We start from the raw sequence: 16916 nt of genomic DNA, 5'->3' as shown, positions 1-16916 counted from the left end.
TTTAGGGATCGGCCGGGTGCGGTGGCTCACGCCTATAATCCTAGCACTTTGGGAGGCTGAGGTGGGTGGATCACCTGAGGTCAGGAGTTCAAGACCAGCCTGGCCATGATGGTGAAACCCCATCTTAGAAAAAAAAAAATTAAAAAGAAAAAAAAATAGGGATTGTGATAGCTAAAGCTCTGGTACGCTTGCCAACAGATGTAAGGTGAGGGGCCCTCTGAGGACTTTGTGGGGGCTGGAAAGGCATTCTAACAAATATTGGAATCTGCTTATTGTATTACAGGCAATTTGAGAGGACCCCGCCTATCATGGGGATTATTATTGATCACTTTGTGGACCGTCCCTATCCCAGCTCCTCTCCCATGCACCCCTGCAATTACAGGTGAGGAAAGTGAAAAGGTGCTCTCCCAAACTGCAGCTGGACAGAAGCATCCATCCTGCACAGGTGCACAGAACACCTTTCTCAGCACTCACTCTCCAATGGGCAGGGGGTCACTGATGGAGACCCCACATGGAGATAAATCAAATGGACCAGTTTCCCTTCTTTCTGCTCCCTCTTAGGTACCCAAGACTTAGGGTATACAGACTGTCTCAGAAAATTCTTGGGATATTTTGGATCTTGATGTTAGTGATAAGACTTTTCTTGGTGAAACCCCATCTCTGCTAAAAATACAAAAAGTAGCTGGGCACGCCAGCTTATGCCTGTAATCCCAGCTACTTGGGAGGCTGAGGCAGGAGAATTACTTGAACCTGGGAGGCGGAGGTTCCAGTGAGCCGAGATTGCGCCACTGCACTCCAGCCTGGGCTACAGAGTGAGACTCCATCTCAAAAAAAAAAAAGACTTTTCTCAGTTACAAGTTACTTGGAGCCTTAGAAGAGTGGCAATGATTTGTGGAATATCCTTGGCAAATTAATTGGTTTTCAGATTACCATCTAGCACATTAGTTTTATATCAGAATAAAGTGTTTCTAGGTCTGGAACTCAGAAAACAGAATTCTTTAAGGGTTGGAATAGATGTGTATCAGTAAGGATACTACCTTTATGTGATAGACTTGTGAAATTGAATAGCTTGTCTTTAGGGTTTAGTTACTTGTTTTATGGAGTCTCTATTACTGATAATTCTTTGAAAACCCAGATGTGAGCTCCACCACTGGCCTTGCTTAAGAAAATGCTCTCAGGCCAGGTATGGTGGGTAATGCCTGTAATCCCAACACTTTGGGAGGCTGAGATGGGTGAATTTCTCGAGTCCAGGAGTTCAAGATCAGCCTGGGCAACATGGTAAAACACTGTCTCTACTAATTTAAAAAAAAAATGCTCTCTCAAATAATAAGTCAGGTAAGAAGTTTGGGTTTAAAAAACCAAACAGGCTGGATATGGTGGCTCACACCTGTAATCCCAGCACTTTGGGAGGCCAAGGCAGGAGGATTGCTTGAGCTTAAGAGTTCAAGACCAGCCTGGGTAACAGGGGGACCCCTGTCTCTACAAAAAAATTAAAAGTTAGCTGAGCGTGGTGGCACGTTCCTGTAGTCCCAGCTACTAGGGCAGCTGAAGCAGGAGGATCGTTTGAGCCTGGGAAGGTTGCAGTGAGCCATGCCACAGCACTCTAGCCTGGGTGACAGAGTGAGACCTCGTCTCAAAAAAATAAAAGACAAGAAGAAAACATGTCAAACCTCTGAATGCTACTCTCTGGAATGTTTGAAATTTGAGCCTGGGAAGGTTGCAGTGAGCCATGCCACAGCACTCTAGCCTGGGTGACAGAGTGAGACCTTGTCTCAAAAAAATAAAAGGCCGGGCGCGGTGGCTCAAGCCTGTAATCCCAGCACTTTGGGAGGCCGAGGCGGGTGGATCCCGAGGTCAAGAGATCGAGACCATCCTGGTCAACATGGTGAAACCCCGTCTCTACTAATACAAAAAATTAGCTGGGCACGGTGGCGCGTGCCTGTAATCCCAGCTACTCAGGAGGCTGAGGCAGGAGAATTGCCTGAACCCAGGAGGCGGAGGTTGCGGTGAGCCGAGATCGCGCCATTGCACTCCAGCCTGGGTAACAAGAGCGAAACTCCGTCTCAAAAAAAAAAAAAAATAAATAAAAAATAAAAAAAAATAAAAAATAAAAAACAAGAACAAAACATGTCAAACCTCTGAATGCTACTCTCTGGAATGTCTGAAATTATTGAAGACTCCACGTGCCTCTCTTGCCAGTATGAACTGTGTGAAACAGTTCTTAGCATAGCTCCCATCCTTATCTAATCACCTTTTGTAGCCTTTCTGAAATTGACTTCCACCACCATAAAATTCATTATTTCTTTTTTTTCACTTTAGAACTGCTGGTGAGGACACTGGAGTAACATGTCCATCTGTAGAAGACTCTCAAGAAGTGTGTACCACCTCTTTTTCCACCTCCCCTCCATCACAGGTAGGGGGATGCAGGTCTGGGGTGGTGGTGGTTGTTTGGTATATATATAGGCTTTATGAAATGGTGTCCACATTTGGCTACAATCCCTTTTGGTAGTGGTGGTAATCGTTAAATGGATTACTTTGAGGGGTAAGAGACAACCTTCTTATCCAGAAGATAATATTTCTAGTCTGTAATTATTCATAACCTTCAGGGTTACATTAAGCTTTTGCCTTCCTGGTGACATCTTAAAATTCCCTAGAACATCAAGTCACAGAATTCCAGATGCATTCTGACACCAGAGATTTACTTTAACCTATGCTTGTTAACTTCATAGCTACTTCTCTATTGAGTAGTAAATTCCATTTATAATAATGAAAGGGGCCCCAAAGAGCCAAAAGTTATTTAGCATAAAATGCCAGGGAGAAACCAGTAGTATAGTTTTTCTTTATACTTGACACAGATTTCTGCCTGTGTGTATTCTCTAGCCAGACATTTTTAACTATTAACTTTTCCACTTCAGTCAGTCTTCAGTGACAAACCCAGTTTCATAAAACACAGGCTCCAAACACTGTCGTCAGCTTCCCCAGAGAGAGCACCCCTGTGGTCTTGTTGTGTAATGTGTGTGGTGCCAAGGCTGCTTTCATTTCAGTCATTTTTGCAGCTGGCTGAATTGCAGGAGCACATTTCTTGCCTTCCACCTCAAGTCACACATTCCCAGCCTCCTTGCCTCCAGATTCCCCTTCTGGCTGCATCGTCTTCATTATTGCCTTCCTCTTTGACTTTCACATTAGATAGTTTCTTCTAGACCTAACCTCAGTTCTATCTTCCTTTAAATCAGCCCCAGATTCTCCCATTTCAACTTCTTATTTGGGGGACCAGATGAATTCATTAGCTGTTGATGTGTTTTTATTTTCTGTGTTTTTTTTGTTTGTTTTTTTCAATTTTTCTATATATATATATATATATATATATATATATATTTTTTTTTTTTTTTTTTTTTTTAAAGCCGTTCTCACTCTGTTACTCAGGGTGAAGTGTAGTGGTGCTGTCATGGCTTAATGCAGCCTAGACCTCCCAGGCTCAGGTAATCCTCCCACCTCAACCTCCTGAGTATCTGGGACTACAAGTGTATGCCACCATGCCCAGCTAATTTTTTGAATTTTCTGTAGAGATGGGTTTTTGCCATGTTGCCCAGGCTGTCTCTACCAAAAATACAAAAATTGTCTGGGTGTGTTGGTACAAACCTGTAGTTGCAGCTACTTAGGAGGCTGATCTGGGAGGATCGCCTGAGCCTGGGAGGTCAAAGCTGTAGTGACCCAAGATCACACCACTGCACTCCAGTCTGAGTGACAGAGCGAGATCCTGTCTTAAAAAAAAAAAGAATGAAATAAACTCACAGTGGTAATGTGTTTCAAAAGCAGGAGTTAATGTCTGTGAATGATGATGTAAAATCCAAGGATCACTATTGTTTCTGTTGTCCTAGCTTGTTTAGGGTGAAAGAGATTCTTTTCTAATGTTGCCGAAAGTTTAGTTTGGGGGTTTGAGAATTGTCATTCCCTTGCTGCTTTCATGTTAGCATTGATCTCATCAGGGGAGTTTCTTGTATACTTACTGACACAGAGAAGCACTGACAAAAAAAAACAGACAAAGATACAAAGACCTGCTTTCTTCTTAGTGCACATTAATGGAAGCAGGGGTTTTTTTTTAGGTAATTAAGTTGTAGATATGTTGAGTTTTTATTTTTTTATTATTTTTTTATTTTTATATGCTCATCCCAGCTGTTCTAAAAGAGATGTCAAATTTAAATTTCAGTAAGCAGTTCTGTTTTACAAGTAATAGATTCATAAATAATAAAGTTCTGACTTGTAAGATATGAGGGATGGTGAGACTGGGCCTTACCGATAAGTCTGTCTGTTTCCCAGATACAATGAGAAGTTGAACCTAACAGTATATGTACATTTAGTAGTTTCTGCACCTGATGTTTGCATCAAAGTTGGCATGCCTGTGTGACTAGAGGCTATCTTTTTCATGGTAACTGTCTCCTAATGTGTCTTAGCACAGTTTAAAACTAGATCACACCAAGTTCTTATCAGTAGTCTGCACTCCATAAGTGAGCCCTGTCATTACTCCTTGGGGACCTCTGATCAAGGCTGGTACAGTTTGGTACAAAAATAGTCCATTTTGAACCTAGTTTCTCTCAGTGGTAGAGAGACAATCATTTGCTGTCATTTCTCCTCATTCCTGTTAATGTTGAAGTAGTATTTTTCTTAGTGAATTGCATAATTACTCAACTCAGCAACTTCTATTGGAGCTTTTGCTGAAGTCCAGTAAATATATGTCAATGTGATGTTGTTGGTTTTGCCAACAGTATGAGGATCATTGTGCCATTTGGGCACAGAATTAAGTCTAGAAATGAACATACTGTGGCCTGAGGTCCTGCTGCCAGTTCTAAGCGTTAATTAGCTAACTGGTCAGGTCTAAAATGGAACAGCAGGACCCAAAGTAATCATCATGACCATAATCATTATGCCCTTAAGTAGCTTTGAAATCGTAAGAGTTTTCAACTTGCCCCAGCTTTTACTCTGTCAAGTTCACCTACGCCAGCAGGGACTGTAAGAACGCACACACACACCCCTGCACACCCACTGTCTTCCCTGGAATGACGTAGAAAAGCGTGCATCTGAGCTTCTTAAAGTTCCAGCCAACAAATGTCAGCTGTTTGAAACTGTCCTGCAGATTCCGGTTTCCTGAAAAAGGCTTTCAGTTGAACATTACAGGCCCTGCATCCTTATCTATCTTCAGCACACCTTGCATCTGCAGTCAGGCCCTTCTGTTAGAAGCTGCTATCTGACTTCCTCTCTTTTTTGAGCAGAGACAGATTAATGCTTGGCTCAGGTTTCTCTGTTTTGTCAAGTTTTAGCCAGCTCACCTTAGCTTTGTTTTCTAGCTGCTCATCAGGGAGACAGGCATGCATGAAATGCCCTGAAGTAAACATCACTCTAGGACCTTCCAAGTTGTCCCTTTAGAAAGACAGCCCCACGCCCTCGCCTGCTTCACTCCTGACTCTAGTGTTGGTTCCAGCCTTTCTTGCTACTGCTCCTTCGAGAGTTTTTTCACTTCTTTCTCAAGCCCCTTTTCTTTTTTCTTGTTTCTCCTGTCTCCGTGTGTGTCTGTGCACAGTGTGTGTTTACTGTCACAAAGGCACATTTTCAGACCCCTACTCCTGTGGTGACGGATACCCTGAGGGTCCCCATGGCAGGACTGGCCTTTTCCCATCAAGTGAGTCCATAATGGGAAGAAGGGGATATAATCAGATGGCATCCTTTTATTTTAAAATTGTAAATAAATTACAGGGTATAGTTATTTAAATGTCCTGAGTGTTCTGTGGGATTATTTTGAGGCTTGGTAATAGATTTTAATAGGACACAGCCACAGCCCAGCAGCCCAAAATAGGGAATTTTCATCTGCCCCTCCTCCTACTATTGATGTGAAAAATGCATGGAGTTATTTATATCAGATTTTTAAATAAACAACTCAAGACCAGTATTCTTTCTTTTTTCAATATAAATAGCAAATTCCCATCTCCAGGGGTGATGGAGGGTGTGATTAGAGAAGATGGCTTTCTGTTTCAAAAGTACCTCAGGACAAAGGAGAAAATAGAACGACTTTGGAGAACCTGATGACTTTGGCTGAAAGTTCTGTCCAGGCTTTTGCTCCACACATCTGCTGGGCTTAGCACTGAAACAGTTAGCTCAGCCCCTGGGAAAACAGGGAGCAAGAAACTTATTTCAGGCCTTTGGGAGGCTCCACAGCTTGTAATCCCTATTCCAGTACAAACAAGTCTGTGTTTTCTTCTCTGATAACTGAATGGCCTAGTCTGTCCCTAACCCCTATCACGTCAGGCTCCCTGCAATGTGGGCATGTGGGCGGGAGCCATTCCTTACCTCTACTGAGTCTTCCTGTTTGTCATGCTCTGGGATTGCCTATTTTTTCCTTGCCTTTCCTCTTCCCCTCTTTGTTTTTCTCTTGCTTAGCTCTCAAGCTCTCGCCTTTCCTATCAGCCTGCTGCCCTGGGCGTTGGATCAGCTGACCTGGCTTATCCAGTAGTGTTTGCTGCTGGCTTAAATGCTACACACCCTCACCAGGTATCTTTAAAGATGGGAGGACCATAGGTTTCCAGTGCTGCCTCCCCTACCCAGAGGCAATTAAGGGCTGTCTCAAGGCTGATGTGTTCTAAGTGCTATATTCTGAAGCAAAACTTTTGTAACTTCAGAGACCTAAAGTAACTCTCTGAGAGGAAGGAGCCTCTTAGACTTCAGAAAGGAAAGAAGACTTTTCAAGGATTTTTCTCCCTCTCTTTCCTTTTTCCTCTGTAGTCATTACCATGCATGTCTTCCCTCCCTTAACTGAGTTTCAGAGAGGATAAAGGTCCAGGGATTACTGCCCACTTGGTGGCAGCATTGGTGATGGAAAACTTGAAAGCAGATACTATCATGCTAGAATGTGAGGTTCCCCTCCTGCCTGGCATGCCATGATTCACTGTCTCTTTCCATTTGCCCCCAAAGCTGATGGTTCCTGGGAAGGAAGGTGGGGTACCCCTTGCTCCCAACCAGCCTGGCATGCCATGATTCACTGTCTCTTTCCATTTGCCCCCAAAGCTGATGGTTCCTGGGAAGGAAGGTGGGGTACCCCTTGCTCCCAACCAGCCTGTCCATGGTGCCCAGGCTGACCAGGAGAGACTGGCAACCTGCACCCCTTCTGACGGAACCCACTGTGCTGCCACACCCTCCAGTAGGTGAGTTCACATTTTGGCTCTGTCTCTGCTAAGGCTGGCCAGGGACCTCGGCTCCCTGACACATGTGCTTATTTGGTATCAGTAAAGAGTAGCTTTCAGCATTGGCTGGGGCATGGTATTTGTGCCCAAAGCATGGACTCCTGACTGGGAGTGGTGGTTCACACCTATAATCCCAGCACTTTGGGAGGCCAAGGTGGGAGGATTGCTTGAGGCCAGGATTTTGAGATTAACTAGGCCAATGTAGTGAGACTATCTCTCAAAAAAAAATTTTTTTTCCCTTTTTTTTTTTTTTCTTTTGAGACAGTCTCACTGTGTTGCCCAGGCTGGAGTGCAGTGGTGCAGACTCGGTTCACCGTAACCTCCACCTCCCAGGTTCAAGCAATTCTCCTGCCTCAGCCTCCTGAGTAGCTGGGACTACAGGCGCCCACCACCGTGCCTGGCTAATTTTTATATTTTTAGTACAGACGGGGTTTCACCATGTTGGCCAGGCTGGTCTCAAACTCCTGACCTCAAATGATCCACCCACCTTGGCCTCCCAAAGTGCTGGGATTACAGGCATGAACCACCACACCCGGCCTCAAAAATATTTTTAAAAAAAGAAAGAGAAAAACCATGTGGACTCCTTGAAGTTCCCTGATAAGAATCTGATACATCTGCTGGGAGGTAAGGAAGCTGGCCTGGAGCTTCACTACTAACAGGAAACAGCAGGAGCTCGATTCTTGTTACCCTTATCCAGTAAAGGGGTTGTCAGATGTTTTTCTCTTACTCCAAGATTTATGTTCTTGGAATCATTCCTTAGTGTTTCCCGAGGACCAGAACAGGGTGTTGACCACAGCCCTGAAGTCTGGACCACAATGTGTCTGTGTTGTAGTTGGGATTGATCTTTTTCTGCTGTGTTAGAGCCTGGTGGACAGCCTTTGGAAGAACTGTTTTCCTCATTAAAAAAAATATATATATAAGCCTTTGTCTTTTCTGATTACTGAAGTGATACATTCTATAAGACTCAAATCCTGAAAACATTAGATAGGAAGTGAACGTTCTCATATTCCCACCCTGCAGAACTCACCACTGTTGCCTGCTTTTTCAGAAGGGTTAAGTGATTGGCCTGAGCTCACTTAGCTCACAGGGCAGGAGGGCGAGCAGATTCTCTGACTCCAGAATACCAGCCCTTCTTTCCACGATGCTCTCACTCTCCCTGGGGAGCCATGGACTGTTTTGACCTGCCCTACCCTCCCTTGATTTTGAAGGCCTTAGAGATAATGAGATTACTTTGCCCCCTCACATTCTAAATGAACTTTCTCATGGTAGAAATTCCTTATTTATTTATTTATTTTCATTCCCACGGTAAAATGGTAAAGTGGGAGGGAAGTCATTTAGAAAGGCTTTTTTTTGTGTGTGTGGCATCCATCAGGAAAAATAATTTATGTCATTCTTAGCTTCTCAAACTTCCATCCTCTCCCTTTCTCCCTCTGTTAGATGATCAAAGGCATTTTACACTCTAGTTTTTTGAGCCTTAACTCTTGAGATATGTCCAGGAGTAGCTAAAGACAGAGGCCCCTATGTGGGAGTTCTTAAATACCGGTCATAAGAGGTCATAAGATCTCAAAAGCCTTTGCGCAGTATGGGTCCCCCCTGCTGGCTGGAGTCCAGGGGCCACTTGACTGCACAACCCTCCTGCCCACCTTGAATCCCTGTTTTTGGCCAGAGGACTTTTCCTAACCCTTGCTGCTTGCAGGACTGTGACTGCTGGTTTGGCAGCCACAACCGTGGGTCCCCACTTTTGCTGCTTAGAGCCCCCTGTGCAGGACTCAGTATCAGTCTGAAGAGCTGAGGGAGGAGGGAGTGGGAGCAGCCAAATTAAATGTCATTCAAAGATCTTTGTTAAGGGAGGGATGATTGGGGGCAAGGAGAGGGGAGGAAACATGGCAGGGAGCCCAGAGAACCTTAGCCCAGGCAGTTTGTCAAGGGTGAAGAGAGCTCTGGCTGACTAAGGAATCAAATTTGGAACTAAAGAAGAAGAAAAGCTAAAAATTTGGGGTCTGGCTATGTAATACATAAATATTAAAACTACAGTTGTTTATGAGAGTTGCTTGCCTGTATCTATGACTGCTATATGCATGGTAGCTGATATACATCGTTGGTCTTTTCGACTGTATTTTAAGTAAGTTTTGTACAATTATAACACTGAGCGTCATTCACATATGTATAACTTTTAGTAGTTCCAGGAAGTACAGCCCTCTGCAGTCAACTTAAAAGGCAGGGAGATAGTGGCATCAGCCAGACCACATAATGCCATCTCCCATTGGATGGGCCAGTGGGGGCCAACTCCTGTCCTAGGCCATAGCCCCACCAGATGGAGGATTTATAGGGTACTAAGTCGTCCTGCTATGGTTTGAGAATGAGTACTAACTTAACCTTTCTTCTCCAGTGAGGATACTGAAACCGTATCAAACAGCAGCGAGGGACGGGCCTCCCCACACAATGTCTTGGAGACCATCTTTGTCCGAAAAGTGGGGGCTTTTGTCAACAAACCCATTAACCAGGTGATTTTTCTGCCACTGCCACCTGTGAGAATGTCTGAATTCTTAGAGTAAGGCCCCACAGGTAGCATTCTTCACCTGAGGTACTATTATATGTGAAACTACTGAACTGGCATGCAAAATTGTATCTGTGTGTAAATTTCTCTGTGAAGAGGATTAATAACCTGTGCCACCCCTCTATAATAAGTCAAGAACTATTGTTCTGTGACCTTTTAAAGCCTCGTACAAGAAAGGGAGAGTAGACCTAGATACCATTTAGTACAAAAACACTACACTCTGTCATTGGCTTAGCCTTGTTTGAACTGAACTAGGAGGTTCCTCCTCAGCAGGGCCAGTGAAGCACATTATTACTGCATTACTGTGGATCAGGCTTCCAAAACTGAATTCCCAGGGTCCTCAGGACTTCAGCCTTTTTTTTTTTTTTTTGGTTTTTTGGGTTTGTTTGAGACAGAGTCTTGCTCTTGTTGCCCAGGCTGGAGTGCAATGGCACAATCTCGGCTCACTGCAGCCTCCGCCTCCCGGGATCAAGCAATTCTCCTGCCTCATCCTCTCGAGTAGCTGGGATTACAGGCATGTGCCACCACGCCTGGCTAATTTTTTGTATTGCTAGTAGAGATGGGGTTTCGCCATGTTGGCCAGGCTGGTCTTGAACTCCTGACCTCGTGATCTGCCCGCCTCGGCCTCCCAAAGTGTGGGGATTACACCAGCCCTTGTTTATGCTGTGGGTGTATGTGATGGGGGACAGGGAGGTGAGGGAGCTTGGGGAGTCTCTAACATGGCAGGAGCCTGAGGGGCAGCATGGTCAGCCTAGGTGTGCAAACTTGCTGGACCTTTAGGCTTCTGGCAGCCTGGAAGGAAGCATGAACGCTGCAGGAGGGGCAGGCATGAGCGATTTTCTCCTGTGTCTCTTCAGGTGACCCTGACGAGTTTGGATATACCCTTCGCCATGTTTGCTCCCAAGAATTTGGAGCTGGAGGATACTGATCCTATGGTGAGCTCACCATTGACTACCAGATCCCAGTAGATGGTGTAGTTGTCATTGTCCTTCCTGGGCCAGAGTCACTAATCCTCCACAGACTATAAACCATGGCCCCTCGGCTTATGGATTTGTAGCCAGCATTAAGTTCTTCCCAGAATTTTCAGATTGTTTACAGTAACTTGAATCTGCATCACAGCATCAGCCCTAACCCTGCCTTATTATGAAACAGGTGAATCCTCCAGATTCCCCAGACACTGAATCTCCTCTCCAGGGCAGCCTGCACTCAGATGGCTCCAGTGGGGGCAGCAGTGGCAATACCCATGATGACTTCGTTATGATAGATTTTGTAAGTTGCCATCACCTTCCTTGACCTTTACTGTGCCAGGGAGCTAGACCTAGAAGCAACTACTGTACTTGACCCAGATTTCCTTCATAGGGATTTGATGTACTGGTATAGTCAGAGGGGCTGGACAGCTGGAGCCTGGTCTGGGGAGCCATTTTGGAGGCCCATAAGCAACAAGGCATTTTGTGTCATGCCCTTGGTTAAAATTCATAATGAAATTCAACTCTTAAATGGAGATTTTCCACTGACACTCTCTTAGGTCCTATTCGTGCCTAGGCAAGGCGTTTGAAGGAAGGGGACGTAAACCCATCCAGTAAGGAATATTATCACCAGCATTAGAAGTGAACAGTCTGATTAGCCAGGTGTGGTGGCAGGTGCCTGTAATCCCAGCTACTCAGGAGGCTGAGGCAGGAGAATCGCTTGAACCCAGGCTGCAGAGGTTGCAGTGAGCCGAGATCTTGCCACTGCACAGAGTGAGATCCTGTCTCAAAAAAGGGGTGGGGGGCTGAGAAGTGAACAGTCTGGAAGAGAGCAGTGTAAAGATTCCTCTCCCTAAGATAAGGCTGAAGAACCTTTCCTTGGATAATTGCTAGAAGGAAAGAGACTTGTTCATAGCCTATCTCTTCAGTGGTTCAAAGCAAGCTAAACTGAGTCTGTCTTGTTTTTGAAGAAACCAGCTTTTTCTAAAGATGACATTCTTCCGATGGACCTGGGGACCTTCTATCGTGAGTTTCAGAATCCCCCTCAGCTGAGCAGCCTCTCCATAGATATTGGAGCGCAGTCCATGGCTGAAGACTTGGTATGGAAACCTCTTCCTCCACTGCAGTGCATCCTTATTTGGTGGTTATTTCTTTGCCACAGGCCTAGAAATTTCTTCCTGTTACTCTGCATCTCCACACCACCTCCTGTCTTCCCTGTAATAGGAAGGAGACATTTTGAGACCATTGTGTTCTGATCACACTTGAGATTTGCATTGTGCCCGGCAGTCATTATCTGGAATTTGCTTGAGCTCAGTTCCTCCTTTCTCTGCACATTCTCCGCATTACTTACATGCTCCTGTTGTTCTGTTCCTAATGTCTTCTCCTTGCAAATGCCACTAGGCCAAGTTGCTCTCACAGCCCTTGCATTAGCTATTTAGCTTGCCAGGCAAATGCCAGTGGTACTGGGCAGAGGAGAATGTGAAGTCCCAAGTGTCTGTGTTCTTGCCCTTTCCTCAGCTCACTCCATCATCTAGCAATTCTCACTCTTGGCCAGATATCCTGATACCATGATGACCCCAGGTCTCTGCTTAGGGCATTTCCTCTGCCTGCCTCTGAGGGGCAGAAAAGTGCCCCACACAAGCCACAAACTCTGGGTGCCCTCTGCCAGGAGATGTTCCTCTTGAGGTGGAATGATCACCTCCTAAATAGATATTAAGACCCTGTGGTAGCTGCCTTGGATTCGCTTTAAGGAGAAAAGCATGCTCAGTAATAACAATACAGTAATAGCCAGGTGTGGTGGCTCACACCTGTAATCCCAGCACTTTAGAAGGCTAACGCAGGCAGATCATGAGGTCAGGAGTTCAAGACCAGCCTGGCCAACATGATGAAACCCCGTCTCTAAATACAAAAATTAGCAGGGTGTGGTGGCAGGTGCCTGTAATCCCAGCCACGCAGGAGGCTGAGGCAGGAGAATCACTTGAACCTGGGAGGCGGAGGTTGCAGGTGAGCCAAGATTATACCACTGCACTCTAACCTGGGTGACAGAGCGAGACTCTGTCTCAAAAAAAAAAAAAAAAGTAATAATTATTACCAAGGCTTTTGGGGCCAGGCACAGTGGCTCACGCCTGTAATCTCAGCACTTTGGGAGGCCAAGGAAGCCATGACTTGAACTCAGGAATTTAAGACCAGCCTGGGCAACATGTAAAACTCTGTCTCTACAAAAAATACAAAAAAATTAGCTGGGGCATGGTGGCATGTGTCTGTAGTCCCTGTAATCTCAGCACTTTAGGAGGCTTTCACTTGAACTCAGGAGTTTAAGACCAGCCTGGGCAACATGGTGAAACCCTGTCTCTATAAAAAATACAAAAAATTAGCTGGGCATAGTGGCACACGTCTGTAGTCCCAACTACTCCAGGAGGTGGAGGCAGGAGGATTGCTTGAGCTGGGGAGGTCAATGCTGCAGTGAGCCTTGTTTGCACCACTGCTTACAGCCTGGGTGACAGGGTGAGGCCCTGTCTCAAAAAAAAAAACAAAGCTTTTTGAGTGCCAGGCATTTTTCTAAGTGTTTTACGTGACAACAGCCCTAAGAGGTAGATTTTCTTATCCCAGTTTACAGATGAGAAAAACCAACAATGATTAGCTTGCTTTTATGGTCACACAGACCCAGGTAAAACAAAGCTTTGTTTGATCCTAGGGGAGCTGGCTCCTGAATTTAGCCTTTTAACCACTCAACTCTCCTGCCTATCGTGACATGCACTTGGAAGGAAGTTATGGCTCCAGTTCTCTCAACTGATACCACAGCCATTGCAAGCCAATTCTGAGGCCTCCCTCTCCCTTCAGGAAGCTGCACCCAAACCACTCTCAGCTACTGGTGTGGCCAGGCCACATTATAAGCTCTGAGGCAAGAGACTTTCCAGACTCCCTTGTGGTCGTGCTTAACCCCACACTGTCAGGAAATTGTGCCAGTGAAACTCTGCAGATGCAGCTTCTCATTGAGTCATCAGTGGAGGCACATTTTTATTAATAGTTGATACTCTAGACAGTTAAACTTCTCACAGTTCTGTTTTCCTTTGCTTCTCTCTTTACCATTCTCTCTCAGCCGCCTCTAAGTCACCCTCTACTCAGCTAGTGTAAAGATACAGATTCCTAGGCCTTACCACAGACCTGCTGTGTCAGAATTCTGGGAGTATTTCAGGGCTACCTGGTTCACGTTCCCCCAGGGGGTCCTGATGCCCAGCAAAGGATGTGAAGAAATCTTTTGTAAACTCTACTTAATTTGTAGAGCTGTACACTTGTTTTATTCTAGTGTCGGTCTGATCTGTGCCAGGGATATTTCGTGTTTAATTTCTGGGTCATCTTGCTCTTGTAGTCCTTTTCTCTCTCGTTAAGTGTGTGGCCTACTTGGACTCCCAAGGCTGTTCTGTTAACCCTGCAGGCCCTACAGAGCCCTGATGGACATACCTCTTCCCATCCCGTTCCTTTCGCAGCTGCCCTGTGTTCTCCTGCTTGCTCGGCCCAGTGAGGCTCGGCTGAGCTTTGTCTTGTTCGCTTCCTCCCCTCTCAGGGACTGGGCTGGCTGCCTCTTCAAGGCCCTGCCTGAATAAGCAACTCTTTCCTCTCTTCCTGGTACAGGACTCATTACCAGAGAAGCTGGCTGTGCATGAGAAGAATGTCCGCGAGTTTGATGCCTTTGTGGAAACCCTGCAGTAAAAGTATCCTCGAGTCCCAGCAGCACCCCCCTTTTTGTGGCCCCAGGGGACAGGCAGCCTCCCATGCATCAGCTGCTCCCACACCTCATCCTGCTCCAAGCCAGGTGGAAGGGAGGGTGGCTTCTCCCATGGGGACCCAGAACTCCCTACTTGTGGACTCCTGGAGCCTCCATGGCGGCAGTCAAGCCCAGTGCCCAGTTGGAGAAGACTCACGCTCTGGCCTTGGAGATGGGAAGACCCTTCATACAAAAGAGCCCTCAGCAGGGCCATCTGTGTGCCCCACCCATCGCCAACTGCTTCCCAAGGGTGGCATCCTGTGCCTCCTGCCTGGGCCTGCCTTGCAGCTGGCCCCTTCCCTGTCTGCTGTCACCATCCACTATTTGACATTTCAGCTGGTGGCCAAGAGATTGGTGTCGAGGCAGAAAGAGGAAGGAGACAGTGCCAAGAGGAGAAGGAAGGAGTCCCTTGGCTCTTTATTGTCCCCTTTACTTCCTGCTATCTTATTCCCCTCTTCCTCCCTCTCTGCCCCCATGCCTGTACTTCTGGCAATATGTCAGGCCTGTCTGCCCAAGATGAGAACTCCAAAACTAGCCACTCCCACCCCTGAAGGTTGGGAGGGTCTGAGCAGCCCTGGTGGCTGCCCATGCTCAGGTCCTCAGCTACATGGGAAATAAAAATGGAACCCTGAATCTCTAGGATTCTGTCACTTGGAGTCATAGCAAAGGTTCTTTTCCTCTCGTCCCCCTGTTGCTGCTCCTTGGTTATAGAACACAGTAAATATTTATTACTTTCAGAGAAACCAGATATTTTATAAAGAAAATATGTTTGAGGTGAGTTGTTTTTCACTTGGAGAAGGTGGAGGACTCTTCCTGGGACAGAGTCCTCCTCTGGAGGTTCTTGAGAATCTGGGCTGCTGCTGCAAGGATCTGCCTTCCCACCATACAGACAGCGAGATCCAAGAAGAGGGCTGACTGGGAGCAAAGTCAGCTCCCAACATGGCTGCACTGAAACTGACTACAGGCTTTACCTTGGACAGCTGAGTATTCCTGGTGAGAGCCTTACATCTCTGACAGCTTCTGCAGCATGACTGACTCCATTCTGGCAGCCCAGGAGGTCTAAATGTGATGGTCACATGTAGTGCTTAGGGGATGTTATGTGTGTCCCCTGACTGCTGGGGTACTTGTTCCTGGTCCTTGGGGCTGGACTGTGGAGCTTTTCCTCCTCTTGCTTGGGGCTAGCTACCACCTCCATCTAATCCCAGGGTCTATACGCTGCCCTGGGGTTTACCAGCTGGATTGGCTCCTAGTTGAGAAACCAAAGCTGGGCATATGATTGACTTAACCCTTCAGGTATTGTTACTTGAATAAGTCAAGTGCCTAGCCTCACCCACCTGCCATCTGTCCTCTCCCAGCCTCGCTCCTGGCTAAGGAGATCTAGGCTTACTCCATTCCTCCTGGCCCACTTGGGGCTCTCACTGGCAGCAGCTGTGCTTGAATGGAGCAGGTGGCTCTCGACTGCTTGTTAGTAAACTGCACATGACACTGTTCCCACCTACAAGGCTGACCTCTGAGGATTGGAGCAGTCTCTGGAGGAGACCTGAGCTCTGCCTGCTGCTGCTGCCACAAAGAACTTGTTCTCAGCGGCAGCAGCCAACTGGACCTCCTGTCTTTGGGCCAGAGCACATGCATGGCCTGCTGAACCCAGGCCCAGGTTTATCCCCACGGCCCCAGCTGAGAAGGGGGAAGGCCCCTGGTAAGTTATTGATGCCTCCATATTTCATCCACTGGCCTCTTTCCAAGGCTTTGTATGGAAAGGCCTGCTAGCCAATGTCCCAGGCAGCTCTCTTTGGCCTCTGCAGGTGGCAGTAGCCTTTCACCAGAGCTCCATCCGTGAAGAGGCCAGGGAGGTGCAGCCCTGACTGAGCTGAGCCTGGGAGAACCAAAGCAACTGTTAAGGGCAGCCCTTGCCCCTCAGTCCTACCATAAAACCTATAAGCCCTAGGCTGACTCCTGCAGCACCCCCGGGACAGGCTGGGACCAGCTGTCTGTCTCCAGGTGGCAGAGTCCCTCCTCCTCCTCCAACCTCTCCAACTTACTTTGTTTGGAAATACTGAGCTACACTTCAAAATGTATTCAAGAGATTTCCAATAAATTTTTTTCTGTACTTTACAGCCTCCTGTCCTGCAAGCTGTCTAAAGACCTTGTAACTCCTCCTTCCCCCACCACCCCAGTGCAGGTCTGGGAAAGGGGAGAGTGGCGCATTGTGAAGCACGGAAAGACCTGTGTCCCACAAGCCTGTTTAGAGTGGGGTGTGGCCACTTAGGGGCTGTGCATCCTGGGGTTTCCTGGGTCAGGAAACTTCTTAGAATTTCACTTTCCCTGTTCCCCTGTCAGCAGCTTGTATTTGAATATTCAGTTGGATAATGCATTTAAAATACTCCCATAGTAAAATCTCC

General features: G+C 46.6%; 1 protein-coding gene across 18 annotated transcripts in view; it reads left to right on the top strand.

The window, feature by feature from the left end:
• The window catches only part of ATG13 (autophagy related 13), a 67998-nt gene extending 51369 nt beyond the window's left edge, over positions 1-16629 (top strand). For 6 of the 18 annotated variants that reach the window (XM_012452488.2, XM_012452490.2, XM_012452489.2 and 3 more), the window contains 10 exons: positions 284-382; positions 2320-2413; positions 5576-5674; positions 6430-6540; positions 7054-7190; positions 9619-9733; positions 10644-10721; positions 10939-11055; positions 11723-11851; positions 14385-16629. In XM_012452488.2, the coding sequence (XP_012307911.1) occupies positions 284-382; positions 2320-2413; positions 5576-5674; positions 6430-6540; positions 7054-7190; positions 9619-9733; positions 10644-10721; positions 10939-11055; positions 11723-11851; positions 14385-14462 (1057 nt within the window). In that variant the 3' untranslated portion in view covers positions 14463-16629. The remainder of the gene's footprint in view (positions 1-283; positions 383-2319; positions 2414-5575; positions 5675-6429; positions 6541-7053; positions 7191-9618; positions 9734-10643; positions 10722-10938; positions 11056-11722; positions 11852-14384) is intronic. The other 12 variants (XM_021665810.2, XM_064364975.1, XM_064364974.1 and 9 more) reach the window with 6 other exon arrangements.
• The last annotated feature ends 287 nt before the right edge of the window (positions 16630-16916 follow it).

The sequence above is a fragment of the Aotus nancymaae genome, unplaced genomic scaffold (assembly GCF_030222135.1).
Source record: "Aotus nancymaae isolate 86718 unplaced genomic scaffold, 86718_ANA_hifiasm-v0.15.2.pri h1tg000059l, whole genome shotgun sequence".
NCBI lineage: Eukaryota > Metazoa > Chordata > Mammalia > Primates > Aotidae > Aotus > Aotus nancymaae.
Note: the sequence above shows the minus strand (reverse complement) of the source record. Positions and strands in the feature narration are given on the sequence as shown.